The sequence below is a fragment of the Oryzias melastigma genome, linkage group LG6 (genome assembly GCF_002922805.2).
Source record: "Oryzias melastigma strain HK-1 linkage group LG6, ASM292280v2, whole genome shotgun sequence".
Taxonomy (NCBI): domain Eukaryota; kingdom Metazoa; phylum Chordata; class Actinopteri; order Beloniformes; family Adrianichthyidae; genus Oryzias; species Oryzias melastigma.
In genome coordinates, this window is record NC_050517.1 from 14701952 (window position 1) to 14725928 (window position 23977).

The 23977-nt window shown below is 37.9% G+C and overlaps 1 protein-coding gene across 5 annotated transcripts in view; it reads left to right on the forward strand.

Annotated features, from left to right (window-relative positions):
• Positions 1-23753, forward strand: part of LOC112152168 (CUGBP Elav-like family member 2) — a 29670-nt gene extending 5917 nt beyond the window's left edge. For 2 of the 5 annotated variants that reach the window (XM_024281542.2, XM_024281544.2), the window contains exons 2-13: positions 5510-5706; positions 10461-10543; positions 12459-12507; positions 13421-13556; positions 15081-15159; positions 16209-16370; positions 17593-17656; positions 18092-18229; positions 18454-18582; positions 19429-19605; positions 19747-19893; positions 20332-23753. In XM_024281542.2, coding sequence (XP_024137310.1) covers positions 5510-5706; positions 10461-10543; positions 12459-12507; positions 13421-13556; positions 15081-15159; positions 16209-16370; positions 17593-17656; positions 18092-18229; positions 18454-18582; positions 19429-19605; positions 19747-19893; positions 20332-20459 — 1489 coding nt within the window. In that variant the 3' untranslated portion in view covers positions 20460-23753. The remainder of the gene's footprint in view (positions 1-5509; positions 5707-10460; positions 10544-12458; positions 12508-13420; positions 13557-15080; positions 15160-16208; positions 16371-17592; positions 17657-18091; positions 18230-18453; positions 18583-19428; positions 19606-19746; positions 19894-20331) is intronic. The other 3 variants (XM_024281543.2, XM_024281545.2, XR_002920245.2) reach the window with 2 other exon arrangements.
• The last annotated feature ends 224 nt before the right edge of the window (positions 23754-23977 follow it).

Here is a 23977-nt window from a genome sequence, read left to right on the forward strand (position 1 = left end):
AAAAAAAAAAAAAAAAAAAAAAAAAAATTTTTCCCAAATACATGTTACTTTTGATCCACTTGACAATTCAATTAATTGGTTGCCCACACAGTTGCTAATATTTGAAAATAATATTATTATTTTTACAAATAGATGTGCTCTCTGAGTGGATCCAGTGTAGCATGAGCAAATTGAATGTCCTACGTCAGGAAAAATCATGCAATAGAACTTGTCCTTACTTTTAAGGAAATTTTATTAGTTATATAATGTAATTTAGTAAGTTCCCATTCCATAACTTCAGAAATTCTAGAATTTCCTTCTAATAACTTCAGAAATTCTAGAATTTCCTTCTAATATTATACCTATACTCTTTCTGTGGGCAGCATTTGAATAATGTAGCCATGCCAGATTCTGCTTTTTTGCATAAGCAAGTATTTTTCAATTTCAAATTTGTGTACATTTAATTAATCGTTTTTACAGCAAAGGATACCTTCAGAAAAAATGCTTCAAAATCTTTGCACTTCCAATTTTAAGCTATTTTTTCCTTTATCATTAAAAATGCATTAGTCATACAACATTTGCTGAATATTTAACATAAATTCTTTATAGTAGTGTTCTATTTTGTGTTTTGCTCCTTTCTCAAAAAGTATTTACCATAGATGTATTATTCAAAGGTGCAAGGGATTTTAGTGCATTTTCCCCCTTGTTTTGCTAATAGGTTAATGGGATGGATGTTGTCATCAGTTGCTCTTACCGTGAACATGTATTCCAATTGGGAGATGATTGAGCACGTTTGCTTTTATTAGAGATATAAAGTCACAACATTCATGTATATATATATATATATATATATATTTCATTTTAGAAATGTTAACACGTTTTAATTTCCGTAAATTCCCACCTAGTCTGTTAGCTTGTCACAAAAATGTCCAGATCATTTTGTCTTTATTATAAACTGAAGAAGATAAACTTAGCCAGTCGAAGAAAGTTCTTTCTATTCTTGAAGTTTAGACGTCAATTACAAACGAATTGCCGTTCTTGATAGCTGCCAGTGATATCTTCGTGGTCTTAGGATTTTATCTTCCCTAATAATTTATGAGAGAATTATAATAATGTTATCTTCCCTCCTAATCTCTGTTTTAAATCTCCATAAGTCAAATAATTTTCCCCCTTTTTAGAGTATATGGTTTTAAAAAACAATTTTTGAGGGTTAATGGGGAAAGCTGCTTTTGGAAAATCGGTCTTTCTATATTTCCTGTGGTGATGATACATATGTGATACAAGATAGCTGTAACTTGTACTGCAGAAAGCAGGTTATATACGTGTGTGACTTAATATTTAGTTTGGTGGCAACAAGCTACAGCTTCAGGATTTTTCCTTTACCTCACGCCTCAACAGGTCTCAACGGTTTGTCCTTCATTTTTTGATGCAATCACTTTGCAATACTTGTGTGCTATGATTTCTTAAAGGGATGGTGTTTTGCCAATTCTGTCTTTAGTCACGTAATCATCAAATGTAACACAGAATCAAGAATGGAAATCATTTGGAGTTCTGTAATAAAAAAATTAGCATCCTTAACACATTTTTTACATACTCTTGAAACATGAGACCGACGGGTGATTTACCCCCCACCCTCCATTTTTTCAGACTTCAACACTTAACGACGGGCTGGTCAAACATGTGCTGAGCTTTGGCAGTCCTTCTATTACAGGCGCAGTAAAGGTGTTTCTGGTATGCACGCAGTGTCAGAATTCATCAGCTGGACACACATGAACCAGATAAATCACCTATTTTTTTATGGCTGGTGCTGCAATAAGCGTGCAACTGTCATGGGTCTGGCTTTAGATGACTTGTCAGCTGCTGAGGGACGTCTTGGATGAGCCAGGACATTGCAGAGCTGTTTATGGAAGCACTGCTGAAGACTTTACCATTGACGTCTGCCAGTTACTGAGTAAAGCAGATCTCTTCCTTTCATTCCTTATGTACCATAAACTTTTAAACACGTGTTTGATTGAGCTCTCAATGTGTTTCTAAAGGGAGAATTGTCAGATGTTGGATTGTTAAACATATTTCCTATATTATGAAAGAGTTCGTTTTTTTTAAAGAACTAACTTGTTGAAAATGCTTTAAAGCATTTCCTGTTTTTTTATACTGCATGATCCAGTTAAATCAACTTTAAATGTTTGCATTTTAAGGAATTTGCTAAATTGTTAATTGGATGAAAATAATGTAGTTATCAAATTCAAAAATGTTTTCGTAGTTTAAAAACTATGTAAAACATTGCATAGGATGTTACATCAATAAAGCCAGCAAAGACAGCATGCTAAAACCTCATTCCTAGTCTAAACTCAAATTTAATATAACTCTAGTTTGATGACTTTTGAGGAAAATTGGCTTGTCTTAAGGGTGACACACAGTCAGTCTTGTGACTGTCAGTTCAGCAACAAAAACAGTTTCTCAAGCAGCTTTTCCTCAGCACATTTGATACCATGTCTTTTAGTAAAGTAGAGAGTAGAGAATACCTTTATAACCCATTTGGAGAAATTCGGTTGTCTGGTTATCAAACATAACAATAACAATCTGTAAGGAAACATAACAATGAACTATGAAACTATAAAAACAATTGATGCATAAATATATTAACTAAATGTTAATTTAAAATACAATATTCAAAACAAATAAAAATATAAAAAAACGTCCAATTTAAAGTATGCCAGGATTGGATACTATAAAGCTGTTTCATTAAATGAATCAATCAGAATCAGTCATCCAGCAAATGGAACAGGACAAAAAAAAAGTCTTGCCGGAACTCGTGGGTAAATTATGATGCCTTTGCGATCTTTGCATGAAGCTTTTGGTGTTCTTTCTCTAAACAGAGAACAGCTGTTCCAGCTGCCATGTTCCTGACTATTATGTAGAGACGACAGACCAATTTAAGTCCAGACTAAAACTGACATAAATTGTCTTCTTCATGCCACCCTTGACTAATCCTAATTTAGCCAAAACGTGAATATAATGATGGGAATTTTTTTGAAGTGACAAAACAAATGCAGTGCAAATGACTCAAATGCATGAATCAACAAGTAGATGATGGCACTTCTATTCTTATGTTAATAAATGTGATGCTTTAAGGATGGGGTAATAGAGATAGGTTATGTAAGGAAGAAAAATTAAAATGATTTGACATTTAATTTGTTATAGTGTTAGAGATTTATTGAAAACTATTTTAAATGTCTTTTCAGTGAGAAAAGACAGTTCTATAGTTTAACATTGTGTCAAAATGACGCTTTTTATTAAAGCTAATTGTTAACCTGCAAACCTTCTTTTTTAAATCGTTTTTTTTTACAGTATATCAAAATTAATGTAATCAGTAATGGAAAAATATGTTCTTGCTAAAAGTTTTTTTTTTGTCTGGACTTTAAAATCACAAATATTAGCATTTTGCAGAAAATATCAACAAAATGTGTTCACACAGTATAAGTTTAAAGGAGATGTCCACTGTAAACCAGCACCTGTCCTTTTTTAGAAATTATACTGACCAAAACAGGTGGTCAATGCTGCATCAGTTCGTTCTTAAAAATAGCTTGCTGCCATTGCAGTTGAGTTTGACCTGTATTGTTGGTAATGAGTTTGGACTTTGGAGTAGATAGAATAGAAAAATCTCCTGTTTTTGAATAATTATTTTGATAATTTTTAATAAGCCATATTTGAATTGTTTTAATTTTTTAAGATTATAGTCTGAATTAGGGGCGTAACGGATCAAAAGTCATGTGACATGCCAATGATGAATTTGGTGTTTTTAAATTTTCTATAAAAACTGATGAGTGTATTGGTAAATACCCAGTGTATTTACAAGTGGATTTGTTTGATTTCCATACATGTTCTTAAGGTTTTTAAACATGTTTCCACATGTGTTCTTGTTTTAGAAAAAATAGAGGGCCTTTAATGTATTTCAGAGATTTTGACTTTAAAAAGTTGTTTTATTCATGTTGAAATGATAAAGCAAAAGCCTTCTTCTATACTATGCAATCATGGTTTTTCTTAGCCTTGGTACAAGCCCAGCTGTTCAGAATATAGTTACACTCACATTGACAAGACGTCATGAAAAGCCCCTTAGAAAAATGGCGTCACATAGGTAATGGGGAAATCTAGCAAGTGTCAAACACCAGGACTGTGGCCTTAGCTGATGAAGCCTCTAGCGCAAAGCATCCCTCTGACTTAGCCCATTGTGCTGCAGAGGAACGGCGAATAGTGTTCTCCAGCTTGGGCGAACAATATGTGATTGTACCCCCGCTGTGGTGAAGCAGCCGTAGGTTACTCTCTGTACCATCGCCAAAGCGCCTGAGGAGGAGATACCACACCAAGTCTCTGCCTGCTCAGTGACTCCAGAGCTTCAGGGCTGTTTTCTGTGTTTCTGTTGCAGGCAACTGGCAGGGAGCTGCTTGTACTTCTTTTAGGAAATAGAATTCCTTTTTATTCAGTAGAGGTTTTGTAATCATTCAGACCTTTAGGGAGTACTAAAGTGTTTCTTGTAAATTGAGGATTTGAATTTCAGAAAAACAGCAGATACCTTGACTTAGCATGTCATTTAAGTCCCTCAAGGAGTTTAGTGTTTCTGCAGAACGGCTGGGGTCATTTTGTAAGAGATGGATGTCTCGTGTGCAAAGGTCTGTAAACATTTCTGATGGTTTCTTTCAATTTTGGGGGTTTTGTTTTTTTAAATTGTGTCTTGTGTGTATTACTACAGCATTTACTGCATGTCCTGCTAAATTATCTACCAATAAACAACTGTTCTGTTTCAGATTTTTTATTTTAGGTTTTATCTGAAACAGGAATTGTTTGTGCCTCTGCTTGACTGGGGAAAAGTTGGTTTATTTTGAAGTGCAGTAACATTTGCCCTGTAGAAATACACCAAAAGTTTCTGAGCAATTTAATTTTTTATTTGTACCATCAATGAAGGACTTTAATTTAGCTGCTGTAAACAGTAAATCCATAGCTTTAATCATTTTTTCAATCTTGAATTATAGTTTCCTTTTGAATATTTCTGTTTTACAGCTATTTTAAAGTTGGCCTAATGTAGAAGTCTGTTTGTGAAATTGTGTTATCTCTGTTGCAGTGGTTGTTTTAAAACCGTAAGATTAGAATAGTAACTCAAGAGGATGTCTGTTTCAAAGCTTTTGTAGGGTGATTGCTCTGCAATGGCTGACTAATAACCTCAAGTTGTTTGGTTGTTGAAAAGGCTTGCCAGATAATTTTGAGTAATTGTTTCATAATGAGATGACATATATTTGTCTATTTTGTTGTTGTGCTTTTAAACTTTAATGATGGGAGGCCAAATGGTTGCTATTATTGAAATTTCGTATACCAAACCGCTTCAGTGTTAGTTTGTTTCAATTATAACTAAATCAATGGTTTCCTTTCAGACTACTTATTTAGAAATAATTATGAATTAGTTCTTTATTTTATTGCTAATTACTCTGTCTTCAACTTTTAAATTATAATTTAAATCTTCCTTTTGTTTTTTCTTCAGCAACGGCAACAGCAACAAGATGAATGGGTCACTGGAGCATATGGACCAGCCGGACCCAGATGCGATCAAGATGTTTGTGGGACAAATTCCACGCTCCTGGACAGAAACTGAGTTGAAAGAGCTTTTTGAACCCTTTGGAGCAGTGTACCAGATCAACATTCTTCGTGATCGCGCCCAGAATCCTCCTCAGAGCAAAGGTACGGTCGGGGTCCAGATAGACTTTTGCTTTGATTTCGCTTGATGCAGCTAATGAAAGCTGTGCTCAACTTTGATTTGAGTGTTGTGTAGAATGGTACTATGTTGTTGAAATGTCTCAGGAGATGCAAAGACGAGAATAGTGATGGGTAGGACACAAAGAAGCTGTAACCTGGACCTCAGCGCCCCCATCCTGTTTTCTTTGCTTAAGTGCATCTAACTTTAATGTCTGGTGTTATTAGGCCTCTGCAGAGCTTGATGAAATTTAATCAAGGATGTTTAAGCTGTGTAATATAAAAAACATGAAGGACAGAAGACGCTGAGGACCAGGGCTTAAAAACCATCTCCAGCAAATTCTGTCATGGAATTGGTTTGGCCAGGGTTTCCTAAACCTGGTCTTAAACATACCTAACATTTAGAAACGGTTATTATCATACTTTTGCACAGCTTGGTGATGAGCTGTGCCAGATTACACTGAAATTGTACAGGATGTTCACCCCAAGCTTTTGGGTTTAAGAAAACATATCCATTATATTTTAACCATCTAAATCAAGGAATTTTAAATAAGTTTTGAAATCAAGTCATGTGTAATTTAATTATACTAATGCTTTCAAATTCAGATATAGTTCAAACTGTTGAGTTCTCTTCCTATATTGAAAAGGTGAGGTTTTTGTCTTATTAGCCCCAATGAGACATCCCTATGATAAACGTTTTATGATGCAATCTGTGGTCATAAGATTTTTATATTTCTATTCATATCTTTCCATGAGTTTTCAGTTGGATCCATGAACACGGAGAAGAACTTTACAAACCTTAAACACACTTTACACCTGGTGAAAATGATTAATTGTGAAGTTGATTTTAACACTATCAAGATGATAACATCACGTCGGAGTGAAATTTTTACCACTCGTTTTAATTTTTGTGGACTGTTGAGGACTTGTGTGCTGTTTTTTTTTTTTTTTTTTTTTTTTTTTAGCAAAACCCTAAAAATAATTTTGATCTTGTCCAAAGAATATTTAGGATCATTTTGAGTTTATCATACAGATACAAAGCAATGTATCTGCGTAATCTGACATTACACTTTGAAAGTTGTTGTTCGCTGTCACCAAATAAGGTGTATTGAATTTCCAGTAAATATCAAAAATAGTTGATCTATTACCTTTTCAAAATCTTTTAAAACTATAACATGACACAGAGCCCCATCACACAAAAGTGTTGCAGAGCTTCATGCTGCAGCCTTATTCTTCATTGTAGATAAAGTCCCCATTTTTGCAGCCAAATATTTGAATAGCATACATCATAAGGCTTGGTTGCCAAGATTGTGTTGCATGTCTCACAAACTCTGGGTGCGGCTTGGGGCCCAAGAGTTCAGGTTCATGAATGGCAGGGGGCCATTGCACTCTGTTGGCAGCTTTTTAGCCCCTTTGTGAAGGTATTAAATCCATCTGGGTCATTGTTTTTTCCCTATTTTTATGCCTGTGTTCTGCAGTGCTCAGTGAACAACTGAATTGTATTTGTCTGACTCCCAAGCAGTCGTCAAGACGATGTTAAAAACAAGTCTTCATTTCAGAGGCAGCTTTGTGACAAATCCAGGTTTATTTCAACTTTTGTTTACAAAGCTGTCCTTGAAGCACAAACAAACAAAACCTTTACAACCAGATGTCTGTCTGGGGAGGAAGACCACATCCACTGCTGACTGTTATCAATTTATTTTGGGAAGGTAAAACATTTCTGCTGTCTGTCACCGCCAAAAATGCACTTCTGAAACATCTTCTTAAATTCTCATGAACCCAGCCCCTCAAACTCTGGATGATGAATTGTCTACTTGATGCAGGATCAGCCATAAAACTCTTATTTTGTGGTTTGGGTGATATAGGATTATGCTTATGAAAAATAAATATCTATGAAACAAAGTTTTGCAATATCTGTAATCCTTTAACCCTTGTGCTATCCTAGACATTGGAGGTGGGGTCATCTGGAACCCATAAGACACCACCCCATTGTTTTTCCCCAAGGATTTGTTAACTTCACTGGTGTCCATGGCATGAAATCCTGTCCACCTTTGTGGATTTCCCTACCAAATTTCCTTACCAAATCCCTCATGGGAACACAAGAGTGGGGTCATCTGGACCCCATAAGATAGCACACAGGTTAAAGATACATTGCAGATGGTTATTGGTTGCTAGATTAAGGTTATTGAATAAGTCACTTTCTGGTCAATGAGTATGATCTCCTAACTAATTATTATTTTGGTTATTTAAGCATCAGTTATTGTTTTTATTGAACTATGTTTGTTTGAATCTTCATGGATCTATGCTTTATGAACCAGATAATAATAAAAATAAATAAAATAAAGTACATAATAAAATTGAGATGCATGTCTTTGTCCTTGCATGTGGATTGTGTGGTCTATGAAAAGAAAATACTTCAAAACTTCTCAATTAATCTTGCAGCAGCAATAATCATTCATTAGGTTTTCATAGTATTACAGACTAATAATAACATTCTATCAGAGTTTTCATCATTGGCATCACTTCTAGCTGTGGACTATGCATGTTGTTCTTAGATAAATGTATTTACCTAAAAGTCACATGTGTGCAGTTGCTGTACATATGCTGCTATACCCACATGCTGTATGTCAGAGTTCTATTTCCAGTTTGGTTGGGACAGATTACAAACCTCAAATTTTTGCAATGCCAAACTCAACAGTTTTTATGTTTTTTAAAAGAACATTTAAAAAGAGGTTATTTGTTTTGGAAACTTTGTGTTCCTGCTAAAGGCATGCAAATGATGGCAGGCAGAACTCTTCATAACAGGCATTTGTTAAAACGGATTTAAAAATTAATACAACTCTAAGATATGGGTCAATGTTGTTGGTGTTGGCAGGTTTTATATAGCTGTCACAGCAGTGCTTTTACGTTTATGCTTGTGCTTGTGTGCCACTTTTTATTTTAAAGGGTCCTAAATGGAAGTGTTTTTACTCTTATGGATAGAATGTCAAGAGTTCAATAAAATGGACTAAGTGGACTTTTTCTGGTATGAACCTGCAGAATTACACTTTTACTCATCGTGCTACATTCACATACTAAAACTATGTTGGGGAATTCTGCACAATTTTTCTTTATATAGTGTACATTAACAGTTTTATTACATTTAAAGTGATTGCACTCTGGGTCACAGATGATGCTTCTGGGCCAGATGTGGCCCGTGGGCCGCCATGTGTATACCCATGCTTTGGCCTGCTGTTGGCGGCTGGGAATGTTTTGATACCTTAATGGCATGGTGATGGCTGCTCTTTGGGGGACACTAAACACACCGAGTGGCAGTGTCATTAGTCAGTTAAGTCCGTAAAAACATTTTTCCATGCCTGGGCCCTTATACCAGAGCTAGGAATTACACATGAGGGTAGAGAGGAAAGATTAATTTAACAAAAAGTCAACTTATTTTTTTAACTATAATTTGATCCACAAATTTTTACCATATGGTTAAATGCTCTATTTGAAGCCTGTTGATGTGTTGGAACACAGTTTTGGTGTATGGGGCAACTGGATGCAAGCATTTCAATTGAAATATATTTTTTAGGATCTTTAATAAAATGAATGTATAACATTAACGTGTTCAAAGCAACATCTAGAAAAAAATTGTGTGAATAAACTCTTGACACTGCAGTTTATTAAGGATGGGGAGGCGATCAAAGCTCTTCTTTATGAAGAGGAGCCCCCTCCCTTTTCTTAGCTGTGATGGCCTATTGACACGGTAATGTGATGTTAATGTATTCTGATAAAAATCAGGCTGGATGTGAGCTGTTTGCAGTGTTCTCAGTTTACTGTCAAATTTTACTCTTTTTGTAGTTTCTTTACATTGAATTTTTTTCATACCTAACTGCTTGGTGATGATTTCTTTTTTTTTTTTTTTTGCATCTTTATGTGGCTAGGTTTGGTAAAATTGTCACCCAGTTTTCCGCAAAATCACACAGGAAACATCGGATTTGTTGTTGCTTTTTCAGGCCATGAAAAATATCTGATTATCACGCCTCTCTGGGTGTTTATTTAGCTCTGGTAAACCGTGGTCCAGGCTTAAACGGCAGAGAAGAGTGCAGCTTGATGCATATTAGAGTTCAGCCTCCCTCCCCTCAGCGTGGGAGTGCCAGTAACAGAAGAATACAGACTATATAGGTCAGAGACTCTGCAGTGCTCCACTTCCCCAACCCAGTGAAACTGACAGGCCTGAACGCCATTGGCGGTCTGCTGGGACGGAAGGATGAGAGGCTTTCTTTCCGCCTCGCTCTTTAGTTCTTGTATCCCCCTCCCCCATCGTCTCCCCGGTCTCCTCCTTCTCCCCCTTTTGTCTCCTTTGTGCCGTTACCGTGCCGTACGAATAAATGCGTTTTTGAATTCCTGTGTAATCTGGTGATATTCTGTTAAATGTACTGGTTGTGAGTGCTGGGGTGCGTTGACGCTTTTAGTGTCTATTGACACATTTCTAGCCTCATTCTCATCTCTGGCTTTGTCACATCCTGAAATCTCATTACTCCGTGTCTTAGCTGTAAACTACATGGTTGGTGCCAAGAATATCTTGTCACATGTTTCTCACATATGGGGGGAGACTGTATTTTCATCTACTCATGCATCCATTTCGTTTTATAATGGCCGCTGGGAGTGGGGGGGCTGCATTAAATGTCTCTATGTTCAGTGTTTTAATGTTTGTTTCCTTCTCCCTTCCTTCTGTTTGTCCCTGTTCTCTGATTCTGCAGGATGCTGTTTTGTAACTTTTTATACAAGAAAAGCTGCACTGGAGGCCCAGAATGCACTGCACAACATAAAGACCTTAAGTGGGGTGAGTAAGCACAGCATGGGCTGCTTTTAGCTACTTGAGCCCCCTGCAACTACCATGCAGACTAGCCAATGCTGAGCTCTTGGTTTACTCAACGTCTGCCTGGCCTGTGATACTTCTTACCTTCTATTACTACTAAATAACTGACTAGTAATTTTGCAAGGCTGACCCAACAATTAACAGAATACGGTTGAAAACCTAACACACTAGATCACCAATATTTTTTTAAAAGAATCCCATTATTTTCTATCTCAGTTCCTGTTCTGCTTCTTTACCACCTCCATAACACTTCTCTAAATTTGGTAAATTTCTTTATGAGGATCTTTACCTTAAATGAACCAATTTAACTGATTTTTTTGGGTCAATTTTTGATGCATCTTTCTTGAAAAGAACAATACATTTTTACATGATTCTTTTGGATGGTATGTTTGCCAAAGCTTTTTAGAAAAGTGCATTAAATCTACTTGGCAACAACCACTCTCCCCGAGCGTGCCTCTCCTGTGCAGCATTTTTATATTCATCCAAAGTGTGCCGTGTTGAAAGGGGTGTTTGAGTGAGAGGGAGCAGCCTGGTGCTGAATCTAAGTGCTGCACGCAGCGTTGCAGTAAAACATTTCACTGTTTTGGAAAATAAATAAGGGAAAAATGCCACCACCTTTTTTTTTTTTAATTTTATGTAGGAAAATGTTTAAGTTTACTAAAAGTCATTACTTTATTTCTGTAATTAATGCTTGGATTTGTAGTTTCCTAATATATTTTTTATTTTTACATTTTTTTTTTCAAAAAAAAAATAAAGTGAGTCCCTTGAGGTGGATATATTTTAAATCAAGCACTCTTTTATGATAAAGGCAGTATGTTGTTTAATCCTCACTGTCTGCTATTCCTGTAAATCACTCTAGACGACTCTTTTCAGTCAATAAAACCCTCCTCTGTGGATTAAAACGGCATCCAAGTCTAGTTTAAGAGGAGTTGCTGTCACTGAGGTTACAGGTAAATATTGAACTGAATTGATAAATGAAGGCTATCAGACTGACTATACAATTCAAGCTCTCTTTACCAGACGATCTGTCAACCAGACATTTCAAATTAAGTGTGGTTCAGCACCTCACTGCCTAAATCCCTATCCTCTTCCTACTGTTTCTGGCATCCATTGCAGGCGACTGCCTTGCATGCTAGTGGAAAAAGCTTGTTTCTCTTTCGGTTTTCTCTCCTTCTGTGCCTTCCTCCTCTTGGTCACCAACGCCAGCCAGTGCACACACTGAGAGGGCCATCTGTCCGTTATTCTCTTTCATACCCTTAGAAAACAACATTTTTCAGACGTGCACTCTTCTCGTGTTTGACTCCATTTTATTCCTCATAGAATGTATATTCAAAATCATTTCTCATCTATTTTTGTTCAGCTTTTATCCATTAAGTCCTGCAATGACTGATCAAGCAGCGTTTCACTTTCTCAGACAACAAGCTCAAGGAGGAGCTGCATGTTTATCTAATACAATTAGGTGCTTATTTCTGATTAGAGTTACAGGGTAAAATGGCATTATTTCAACTTTACTGTGCGTTTGAAAGCCCTGCCAATGCATGACGTCTGTTTATCTTGCTGCTAAAAAATCACTGAGGAAATGATGGGTGTTGTAAAAGAAAATCAATAAGTTCAAATGGAAGTCTACACTTGTGCTAAAAGTGAAATGGGAGAACATGGAGTTTGCTCCCTGCTACCAGCTCACAGATCCCCCCCCACCCACCACCACCCTCTGAATCTGGCAGCAGAAAGGGTTGATGGTCCTGTTGTTGGTCAACAAAACAGGAGGATTGGTGTAAAATGTGACCGCTTCCAAAAAAAGAGTTGTGATAAGAAGCATTTACATCACTATTTGATGTAGTATAAACTTATTTTTAATACGACTTTCTTTTTTTCATAGATGCATCACCCTATTCAGATGAAACCTGCTGATAGTGAGAAAACAACTGGTAAGTGCTGCGTTTTTTTTAAATTTAAGTTAAAAATTCAAGTAGGATTAAGGATAAACACATTTTAGTTAGAAAAATGTTTACATATTAGAAAAAAGTAAGACTTTAAAACCCACTCAAATGAAAATCATGTTTTTGGTGTTTTTAGCGCATCACTGTAGCAATTTTCTCATGATGTATAAATGTATGAAATAATTTTAGATTAAAACTGCAGTTCTGAGCATTTCTTTATTCAAGTCATCTTTGATCAGGAGCAGATGAAAACTGGATGTTTGAGAAAGCTAGCGTTAGTGACGCCGTCTGCCTTCGTTTCCCTTCTAAATCATCCACTTGCAGACAAATTGATCCATAAATGTCTGCATTTTCCTTGTTTGAGCTGTCGTCTCACTTAAATCTGTACCGCTGGATAGGCCTGAAATTGCTTGCTTTTTTTTGTTGTTGTTGTTTTTTGGCTATGCTAATGTTAGCTTGGCCTTGTGAGGGGCTTGTTGCTAGAAGAGAGTGTACACAAATGGAATGCTGGGAAATTAGTGAGGCTAACTTCCACACCAACAACCCAAAAGTGAATTTCTGTTGAGCTTCTGCAGGTCTGCAGAAAATGTCCTAAAAATGAAGCAGGCTTTTTTGATTTTAGCAAAAAACTGCATTATCAGAATTAAAAGACCACTGTGAACGCTTTTACAGAAGAAAAATATATAGTTGGAATAGGACTTTGAAGCAAAATTGAGGCAGAAATTCAAATTTCCAATATAAAGTTTAATTGTGGCTATATTCAAAAAAACTTTATAAAGTTAGAAATGGCAAAAAATATATATTTTCTTAGAATTTTACCACAAATAAGAAGTGTTGAAGAGCAAGGTTTGCAGGATGCGTTATTTGCCTTAGTTTGTAACAGTTTTTTCACTTTCTTCAGCGGTGGAAGACAGAAAACTCTTTATTGGAATGGTCTCAAAGAAGTACGGCGAGAACGAGGTCAGAATGATGTTCTCGTCCTTTGGACAGATCGAAGAGTGCCGAATTCTCCGGGGGCCAGACGGTCAGAGCAGAGGTAGGTGTGCTTTTAGCTTAAAAGTCCATCTTTGGCCTCAAAACCACCACTTTCAGACTAGCGGAGAAGATATTCTCATAAAGTATTCATAGGAGTCCCTCCCTACTCGATTTAACCCTTTATGGCTCCTGTCCCCTTATTTATTTTTAAAAGACAGTGACTCTGCAGCGTTTTAGGACAGGTATGATTCCTTTAGCTTTAAAGTGGAACTGGATGAAAACTGGAAGAGTTGCATTTTTGTCATACATTCAGCAGAAGGCTGTCATTTCCACCAACAGGTCTGCACACATCTAAAGGAAAAAACGCTCACAAAAAACGTATATAGTTGCAGTGTTTGTAGATCTAGTGATTATAGCATTCACTGTTGCTGCATCTTTTCCAATAGCTGCACCTGAAATTTAATACCAAATTTTTGTAGAACTTTTAATGAACTTTTATGTAAATATGTTTGTTAATTTGGCAACTCAAAAATGTGGTTGCACTATTTTAAAAGTGGTGTTTTGGAATAATTTATTTGAGTTGCAATCAGTTATAAAAACCGTTTAAAATTAGGATATAACACGTAAAACTAAATTTTCAAAAGCGATCATACATATTTATCTATATTAGGATTATCCTATTTTTGAGGGATTTATTTAGCCTTTTATAACCTATATAGTTTGTTTTGAAGCAGAGGAGGGATGTAAGGATGTAGAAATCTTGTAAACATGTGGCTGTACAGCCCGTCACAGCGTACTCTCCTGGACGGCGGTGGGTCATAAAGGGTTTGAACCCCACCACCCCCTCCCCGGTGCTTCGCCGTTTACCATCAGTAGCACCTTTTTCATCCCCATAGTGTGTCCCTTTATAAGTGTGACATTCATCCTCCACATCTCAAAGTGAAGGGCCGCCGCACTCGCTGTCCGACTCAGTCGGCTGTCGCCTTGGCAACTGCTAGCTGCTGGTGTTCGTAGGCTCAGCTGGCAGGCGACTGGGCTCTGCATCTCCTTCGCCACCTCCTCCATCACAAACCTCAAAGGCTGGAATTAACCAGTCACTGATTCTCCTGCATAAAGCACAAGTTAGCACTGAGTGCTGGAATGTAATATCCTCCCCTAATGAGACAGTCGAGCCTTAATTTTTGGTTCTTCTGTACACAGTGTTCCTACAATTAAAGGAAAAAAGGGGCTTGGATGTTGACAGGGCTTATTTATTTAGCTGGTCCGTGTGTAGGTGTCTGCATTTTTATGTGTATATAATCATGTTGAGTGTTTCTCCATGACATCACCTTGTCAAGCCTCTCTTGGCTGCGAGTTATTGCGTCGATCATTGCGCTTATGTGACACGTGTTAATGTTCTCCTCGTTGTGTTCTTTCTCAATGTGCTAACCAGTAAGGGTGGTTCTGTGTGCTTGGAGTTGGCATTCTCTGTACTGTAATGTCCTTTTTTTGGGGGTTCATAACGAGTTGTCCAATCCTTTTTTTTGTCTTGTTTTGTTTCTTCTTGTCCCCCCTCCCTTCTCCTATTGTCCCCCCTCCCTCCCTCCCTGTGCGTTTGTCACATTTGCTACCAGAGCAATGGCACAGAATGCAATCAAAACCATGCATCACTCTCAAACTATGGAGGTACTGTACCCCTTAGCACCTATTTCACATAACCCCCCACCACCACTCATACATTTTGCTGCCCCCTTGTGTTGAAAAGATAACAAACCCAATGGCATCAATTCTGCAGAGTTTCGGTCAGAACTAAATCTATTTGCAAAGTGTTTTTTAATATTTCAGATCTCTCACCCTGAGCTAACACGACCCAACACTTTATGTAATCCTATTATTTATTGATTAAGGTAACATGCTTCTCTTTCTGAGTCAGTCTTATCTTTTGAAACACAAGGAAACAGACCCGCCGCATCAAATATAGGTTAACAAAAATAAATCGAGGCTACAGCTGCCATCCTATTAGATTTCTTCAAAAACTGGGGCTGTAGTCCCAGATAGCCAGTGGATTCTTTCTGTAAGTAGAGCAGCAATAATTTAACAGCTAGGTCAGAGGCTCCCAGTGAAGCATCAGACCAAATCTAATTAGAAAGCTCAACCAATCTAAACACTTTTTGCCAGAGTAAATGTGGGCCCCTCAGTGGGGGGGGTTTCACCTATTCTCCCCATATTGCGTCCTCCCTAATATTTTAGCTGCCGCGGGAGGTGCTGCTGATGCAAAAGCCATTTGCCCAACCAAGCCTGGTCCTTGTCTGGCTTTTAACTCTCAAAGACTTTAGCACCGCATGCCTTGTCCATGCGTCTCTGAACAATATGTGATGTCTGTTTGCAAGGTTGTGTGTATCGTATTGCATTTTTTCCCCTTATTGTCTGCTGACATTCTCTCGTTAGAGTGTCTGTTTCTAAATGTTCATCTGTTCTGTGCTTTCCGTAAACAAAGTTCAGCTCCGCAGAGCACTAAAATGACTGTTTCTGCGCCATCTTCCCATAGCTCTTTTGGAATGTGGCCTGGCTCAGCTATGCATGGCAGTTGTCCTCAATAGATTTGCTATGAATACAAACTGTCTTGCAAAGATGCCCCCCTCCCCTTCTTTTTAAAATACTTTGTAAAAAATCAAACGGTTAATGTGGTGGAAGTGGTTTAATGTGTATATTTTTTTTGGTCTTCTGTGCTCCAGGGCTGTTCTTCCCCTTTGGTAGTGAAGTTTGCCGACACACAGAGGGATAAGGAGCAGCGGCGCTTGCAGCAGCAGCTGGTGCAACAAATTCAGCAGCTTAACAATGCCTCAACATGGGGAAACCTGGCTGGGCTGGGGACACTCACGCCACAGTATCTGGCTGTAAGTGTTGCTCAAATGGAGTGTGTAATTATACCTGTATGTATCCCCATGTGGCTCACAACCACTTCCTGTAAACCATGTTCAGGCATGGAAGACTAAACAGCTACAAAAAGCTATGAAGCCTTCATTATTTATGGTTTGTTTTTAAAAGATTTTTTTTATTCCAGCCTAAATTATGAACTGATTTTCTCAGCTCAGATTCTAAAACGAACCTGTGACTTGAGTGTGCGTTTTCTAACTCCGACCAAAAATCCATGTGACTAAAACAAGAACAAATGAGCACTTTGTGCCTGAGAATAAGGACAAAAAGCTTCTTTTTTAGCAATAAATTCCTCTCAGTTTAAAGGTAAATGTATTTGTCAGTCAACACAAATAGTATCAGTTTGAAAGTAAAGTATTTTCTATTGCTTTTGTGCGATTTATTTTTTATTTATTTATGTATTTATTTTTGTGGGATTAATTAATCTATTTTTTTTTATCAAACCTACTAAAATGCTGTAAAAAGCCTCATTTTGAGGTAGTTTTATTTAAATTTGTGTCATTGCAGTGCAGTAAAATATCAAAACACAACTAAAAAAGTGGCTTTGTGAAGTTAATTTCTTAAAATAGACTTCCAACCTTTACTTTTACACTATCAAGTATTCTTTTCAATCTCAAACAATAAAGTAATAAAACATCCTAATTTGATAAAAAAAATATTGACCACCAACTACTTTTTGATACATATCTTATTCCACAGTTTACGTCCCAGTTACACAATCAGCTTTCCACATACCCCAATAATTTATGATAAAGATTTCTCCCTTACATAATTCAGTAGGTGTGGCTTTGTTTTGGGTTATTTCTGTTTAGAACTACAAAGTCGCACATTGACATCGTTACAGCAGCCACTTACAAGAACACCAAGACCTGCATTAAGAGCGATGTAAGACATTTTTAGCAGAGTTCAAATAAAAAGTTCATGCAAGTTCATACTTACAAACTTCCTTTTTATATTTGAGAACACTGCAACATCATAGATTAAAAAATGTGATTAACGAAACAAAAAAACATTCTAATTTGTCTCTTATTAATCATGATTAATGCTGTCTGGATAAACTACAAATAAAATATTAAATATTTATCTTCATTTTTGAGTAATTTTAAGTGGACTCACTTTAACTAGTAGAATTGCTTTTGTCATGTTTTTTAAACTCTGGTTTTCTTTCATCATTCTCTACAGTTGCTTCAACAGGCTACTTCCACCAGTAACCAAGGCAGTTTCAATGGCATGCAGAGGCTAGGAGGTGAGCGTTCAGCCTCGATGTGAAACCACAGTTTGGTCAATATGAAAACATGTACTTCTCAAGTCATCTGCACTGTGATTTTTGAACACTAATGCAAAAATGTCTGCTGGTTTATCACCAAAGCAGTCAGTTCTATGTGTCAGAATCCTCCTTCAAATGTGAAAGGGTTTGAGGCTTCCCAGAATAAGATCCAGTTATTTTTCTACTCTTTTTGGTGCAGCGGTTTTTTGATTTTGTTGCAATGTTAGAATATAAATTGCTGTGATCGCCCAAAGTACAGCAATCATTGACAGAAGAAAATGGTTTCTGCTCTCAGAGTTAAACTCAAATTGACACGCTAAACTTGTAATATCAAAGGTTTTTCTGAACTTGGTTTATTTGGGAACATGAGCATAAATGTGGCTGATTATGACTTCTGTCTCTTTGCACTCTCAGCGGGTGTGAATCCTCTTCAGCTGCAGAACTTGGCGACACTGGCTGCAGCTGCAGCTGCAGCACAGAGTTCTGCCACCCCAGCATCAACCAGTGCACTCTCTACAAACAGTGGAGCCCTCGGGGCTCTGGCCAGCCCAGGTGTGTGTTTTTGTTCTCTCCTCTTCCCCTTCTTCATCTTTGGTTGAATTGAGTGACTGTTTTTGTCTGGTTTCCTTTCAGATTTATTCAATGACACATTTGTTATAAAATTATCCATAAAAAGCATTGCTAAATCTTTTTTGCAACTTCCTTTATGAAAAGATGTTTTTTTTTTTTGTTTTTATTTTTTTAAGGATTTATGAATTGCTTTGTTTTTTTGGCAGCTGGCTCAACAGCAGGGTCCAGCGCCGGTGCTGCCATGAACACTCTGGCATCTCTCGGTACACTACAGGGTCTAACTGGGAACTCTGTGGGCCTCAACAACCTTAATGCTCTAACCAGCAGCGTCAGTGGTGAGAACATCTTTCTAGTCGGTTCTAATGAGGATCCTTAATTTAAATGCAATTTCCCGAATAAGTCAGTCACTCTTAGAATTTGATACTGCAAAATTACAAAAGTTTGACTTTAAAGAGAGGACTTAAAATCAAATGTTGTTAGTTCAGTGGTTGTAAAATTTCTATTTTGTTGACTTTATTTGAATTAAAGCCTTAGTCACAACTGCTTTTACTGTCTGTGGGTGAAACATGGTCAAACCTGTACGAAGGATGAAGTTAGCTCACATAAAATATCAAGGTCATAGGTCATTTTTTCCCCTAATGGTATGCTGTAAACATGTCATAGCAATCACTTGTACAACATGCAGGATAAGTAAGAGGGAAGTTGGTGAAATACGGGTGCGGCGTACTGTTTTATTACAGCCCCGTCCCCCACAAAAATCGGCTGACTGCGGTTGATAAGTGCATGCTCCTTGCACGCATTTGTTGCAAATAAGGAGCATAGTTTGTGTTCGTCCTACACGCACTTTTGTATCACGTGAACACCCCGTGTGTGCAGCATTCTCGGGCGGTGTGCATAGAAAGCAGTACTTGCACTTTAATGACTAGAGAGCAGCAAAGCATGACTGCAAGAGAGGACGTGGCCCCAGACAACAACAGGGCCCCAAGATGGTGCCAGAGCATCATTAGCTGGAAGTCCTCGACTGAAGTTGAAAAGCACCAGAACTGGGTTACGGTTAGAAATATTGTAGTATAGATGTGCAAATTTAGCTTCCAGCTAATGATGAGCTTAATGTTGTGTTTGGGTGCCGTCTTGCCTCTGTTTGCAGTGTTGATGACCAGAAAGCTCTTTTGTCACTACAGGTATGGGGGCTATAAATGGTGGCTTGGGAGCCTCGATGGCGAACGGGTCAGCCGCCAGCTCCATGGATGCTCTGACGCAGGCCTACTCAGGGATGCAGCAGTACACAGCCTCTGCCCTGCCCTCACTTTACAGCCAGACTCTCATACAGCAGAGCATAGCTGGCAGTCAGAAAGAAGGTGAGCAGATGCCTACCTCAGACACATACGCACCCATCCACCGTTTGCTCATTAATGTCACATAACTTTTACCAGCTTTGTTGGATTTGTGAGTCCAAGCCCGTTTGTAACTTAAGCCTCTGGTTCTTTTCACAAATGGAGTAGGGCCAGAGGGCGCCAATCTTTTCATCTACCACCTGCCGCAGGAGTTCGGGGACCAAGACCTTCTGCAGATGTTCATGCCTTTTGGAAATGTGGTCTCTGCCAAAGTCTTCATTGACAAACAGACCAATCTGAGCAAGTGCTTTGGTAAGGAGCCCGGCAAGAAAAATGTGTATTTTCATTGCAAGCACCACACTTTTATTTTGAAAAATTCTGAGTTCAGTAAACCCAAGTCCATGTCTCCCTCTTTTAGAAATATACATGAATGTCTCAAAGTGACGAAAAAAAACTTTAATTTGACAAAATAGGAGGACAAGAAGAGACATTTCATCATGAAAGGCACAAAATTAGCACGACTTTTTAAGAATTGCTTTAATTCAGATTGCTAAATGTGATTAGTTTATTCTCGTTTCTGTAGAAATCTAATTACTTTGATTGGAAAGTCTTAAAAATTTTCAACACAACCTTTTCTATCTAGATTTTCTCGATTTCCTTCAAGAGTTGGTTTCTATTTCTGAGTTTCGGTGACAGCCTCTGAGCTGCAGCGGTTTCTGTGCGTGACCCACCTCTTTGCTCCGTTCTCAGGGTTCGTCAGCTACGACAATCCTGTGTCTGCACAGGCTGCCATCCAGGCCATGAATGGCTTCCAGATCGGCATGAAGAGGTTGAAGGTTCAGCTGAAGCGCTCCAAGAACGACAGCAAACCCTACTGATCCTCACCTGGGGCCTTCCCCCTCCCCAGCTCTAATGCTAGCACTGCTAGGGTAAGTTCACCCTCCAGCCAAGGTCACCACAGCAGAGACTCAGTGGGGTAATGGAAAAGATCCCACCCCAGGAGGGACACTTGCCCTTTTCCACATAAAAAAAAATAAATTAAATAAAAAAAGAGGTGAAAAAAAGTTTGCAATGATCCTTCTGCATTTTGCTGTATTTCATTCCTGCAGTTTTGTCATGTACTTTGAGTCTGAGAAAATATTTTAATGTATATGATTATTTATGACTATCACTGGAGTCAGTGTTCGCTGAAGGTACTTGTGTCTTGTATTTAGTAGAGAGCATCCGGTTTGCCGCTTCATTGCCTTCAGGTCAAACGAGACAGGTTGACTCAGCATCGGTTGTATTTAAAGGTCTATAGCGGCGTTGACCCCGAGCCCAGAACCTGCATTTGGCTTTTTACGTTGTCCGTCATTTGTTCATCGTTAATGTGAAAATCTTGCAGTCTTTGGTGTGTTCAGTCTTTCATCGCCTCACCTCTCCTCTACCCCCCCATCCCTCGTTCTATTATCCAAATTGTGTTAAGCTAGGCTGCCTCTTTCTCTGTTAACATCCAGTCATTCCATCCATCCAAGTCTCCCACAAAGGGCTGGCTTTAGATGGATCTCTTTGGGTGCCAAGTGTACAGTATGTGCATGTCAGAGTTTGCCATATGTCCTGGTGGTGTCACTTCCTTAAATCTGTGTATTGTTTTTGTGTATCGGAAGAGGGGGGGGTTGTGTTGTCTTTACTCTGTGTGGTGACTAGTGTTACTTTTGTTTTTTTGTGCCTCATGGCTAAACGATTCTTGTGCCGTGCCCCTAACTTTCTCTTCTCTCTGTTCTGTCTCTCCCCTCTTCGTTTTTTTGTTCCTCTTCTTCTGTTTGTTTTTTTAGAACAAATCTCCATGCCTGTTTGCTCATCATTAGCCTAGCATGTCTTCATGATGTTAAAAGCCAAGCCAACTCCCCCCCCTCCCCGGCCTCATCATCCCACCATTGTCTGTGATGTCTCTCTAAGCTCGCCTGACCAATACCTGGCCACCCACTGACCCTGACCTTAGCTCGACCTGATTTTTCTGCATGTAAATTCATTCGTTTTCTTGTTTTGTTTTTGCTTTTTGTGAAGAAATGTGACGGGCGCAGAGGTCAAGCAATCAATGTGAAAACTGCTTGGAATTCATTTAAGAGAGCTTTTTCTGTTCTGTTTTTTTTTTTGCAAATGTTTTAAAAACCTGTGGGATTTCTTATTTTTAATTTAGCTTTGTTAGTTTGTTTTAATGTTTTTCTTTTTACCTCTCTCAGTAAAGTTCACTTGAAAGTTAAATACAGGGATTGGCACACAGCTGTGCTATTTGGTGCCATTAGCAATATGTTGGCTTCTTTAAAAAGAAAAAAGGAAAAAGAAAAAAAAAAAAGACAGACCACTTTCCAACATTTTTTCAAAGTGACCAGGAAAATCCCTCTCAGTGATCTGTGTTGATCTCTACATTATGTGGGCTATGTGAAGACTTAAACCAGTATTTCTTTTCTTTAATTTTATCGTCCTTCAATTGCAAAATTCTCCAGTGTGTTTCCTTATTTTTTTTTCTTTTTAGACTGATGGCACAATAAAAGGTACATTTCCTCTTTGAAGAGAAATGTTTACCTACATGAGTCAAACTTTTTTAGAACTGATTCACAAATAGACAATCTGTGGTTTAAATGCACATTTAGATTACCTATATTTTATACCATTGAATCTATAGAGGTTTAACTAACAGAACCCAGGCACAACTTTGGGTTTTTTTTGTAGACTTTATGTTGTAACGTCATCTGTGTTGGGGAAGGGGGCGGGGGTGTCTTCAGTGTGTGACATTTTTAGAGAGGACTAAAACTGTTTGATTTTCTAAATAACAATTTAAAACAATCCTCTCCCGTGAATTTTTTTTTGTTTAAATTTTGATCAAATAAAAACACAAAAGATCCCATGTTTTTTTTTTTTGGATGCAAATGATTTTCCTGTGTTAAAGAAGTATTTAGCTTCCATGGTACGCGTTAACTTTCTGTGAATTTTTCTTGACTAATTTAAAGCGTCTCGCTTTTGGGTTTGTTGCCTCATGATGAAAGACGATTTACATTGTGAATCCTGTAGATGCTAGAACTGTCATTGAAGTGCTCATGTGTCAAATTCTGTTTTTATTTTATTTTTTGTGTGTGTGTGTGTGTTTGGTTTTGGGCTGTAACAAGGTTTTCTTCACGTAGATAGAAATGCACATGCAGCAACACAAACACTTGCAGTGGTTGCAATTGTGGGAGCCCCTGAAGAAGAGATCACAACCTGTAGGTCTGCATGTCTGTCACACATTTGCTTTATTTTGAAGACTTTATTTTCCTTGAAGTGACTTCCTGCGTCAGTTGTGTACACATCACATTGAAATGACTAAATCCACCACAGTTGTGTTGGTTTACGAGTACATTCCATTATTCAGCACAAAAGTTTACACGTTTTTTATCAGGGTGGCATTTTCTCCGCCGTGCGACACCCCTGTTAAAACTTCACCCACAACCAAGGGTTCCTAGAAACTGCTCACCTGGTGGCGCTAAAGAGTTGTAAACTCAGGGTGTATGTGTTTTCTAGTTTTTTTGTTTGTGTGCGAAGCCATTCTCACACAATCACACCGATTTTTGCAGTTTTACCACCAAAATAATCATATTTTTGTTTTGTTTTTGTGCTGTTCTCTTAAAACCCATAGTTTGGAAAAAAATACAAAAAAATAAATAAAGGTACCAAATTTGAAACATTACTGGAGGAAAATGTTAGTTTTGTAAAGAGATGTTAAGCACAATTTGTGGGAGCGAATCACTTTTGCGGAATGTGGCGTGCGTGGTTTTGATCCCGGACTTTTCAAGGTACCACAAGATTTCTCTTTTAATGTGGGCATGTGCTTTTTACAGTGTTTTTTCTATCAAAATGCAATACAATATTCAAAGTGCCATATATATAAATATATACGTCTAGAAACTGCCTACACATTCTTATTAGGCCTTTGTTTAGAGATTGCTGCAGTTTTTTTCTTACGTTTTTCTTTATTTTTTGGGTCTGTTTATGCCAATGTCATGAAAGCTCTTGTCAACTGCTAATGTCCCCTTTCTCTCCCCCTACTTTGTGTTGAGTTATTGGTAAATGTGTATTGTGATGTACTCCATTTGAACCGTTGGTTTTAAACTACTTGTAGATAAACAATAAACTTCCCTATATATTTGAAGGTTAAATGTCTCTCTTAGTGAGTGCACACCAGTGTACTGTTACGTTTCCTGTTCTTTGAACCAAATTTTGGGTGTCCCGTGACGATCTTCTGGGGTGGGGTGCCAACACAATTGCAGGTGTAACTGAAAACGGTGAGGTTGAAACTAAAAAAGTAAAAGCACAATGTACAGTCCCGGCAGGAACGCGCACTCACTTCAGGGGCTTCCATCACAATCCGCTCTAACAATCA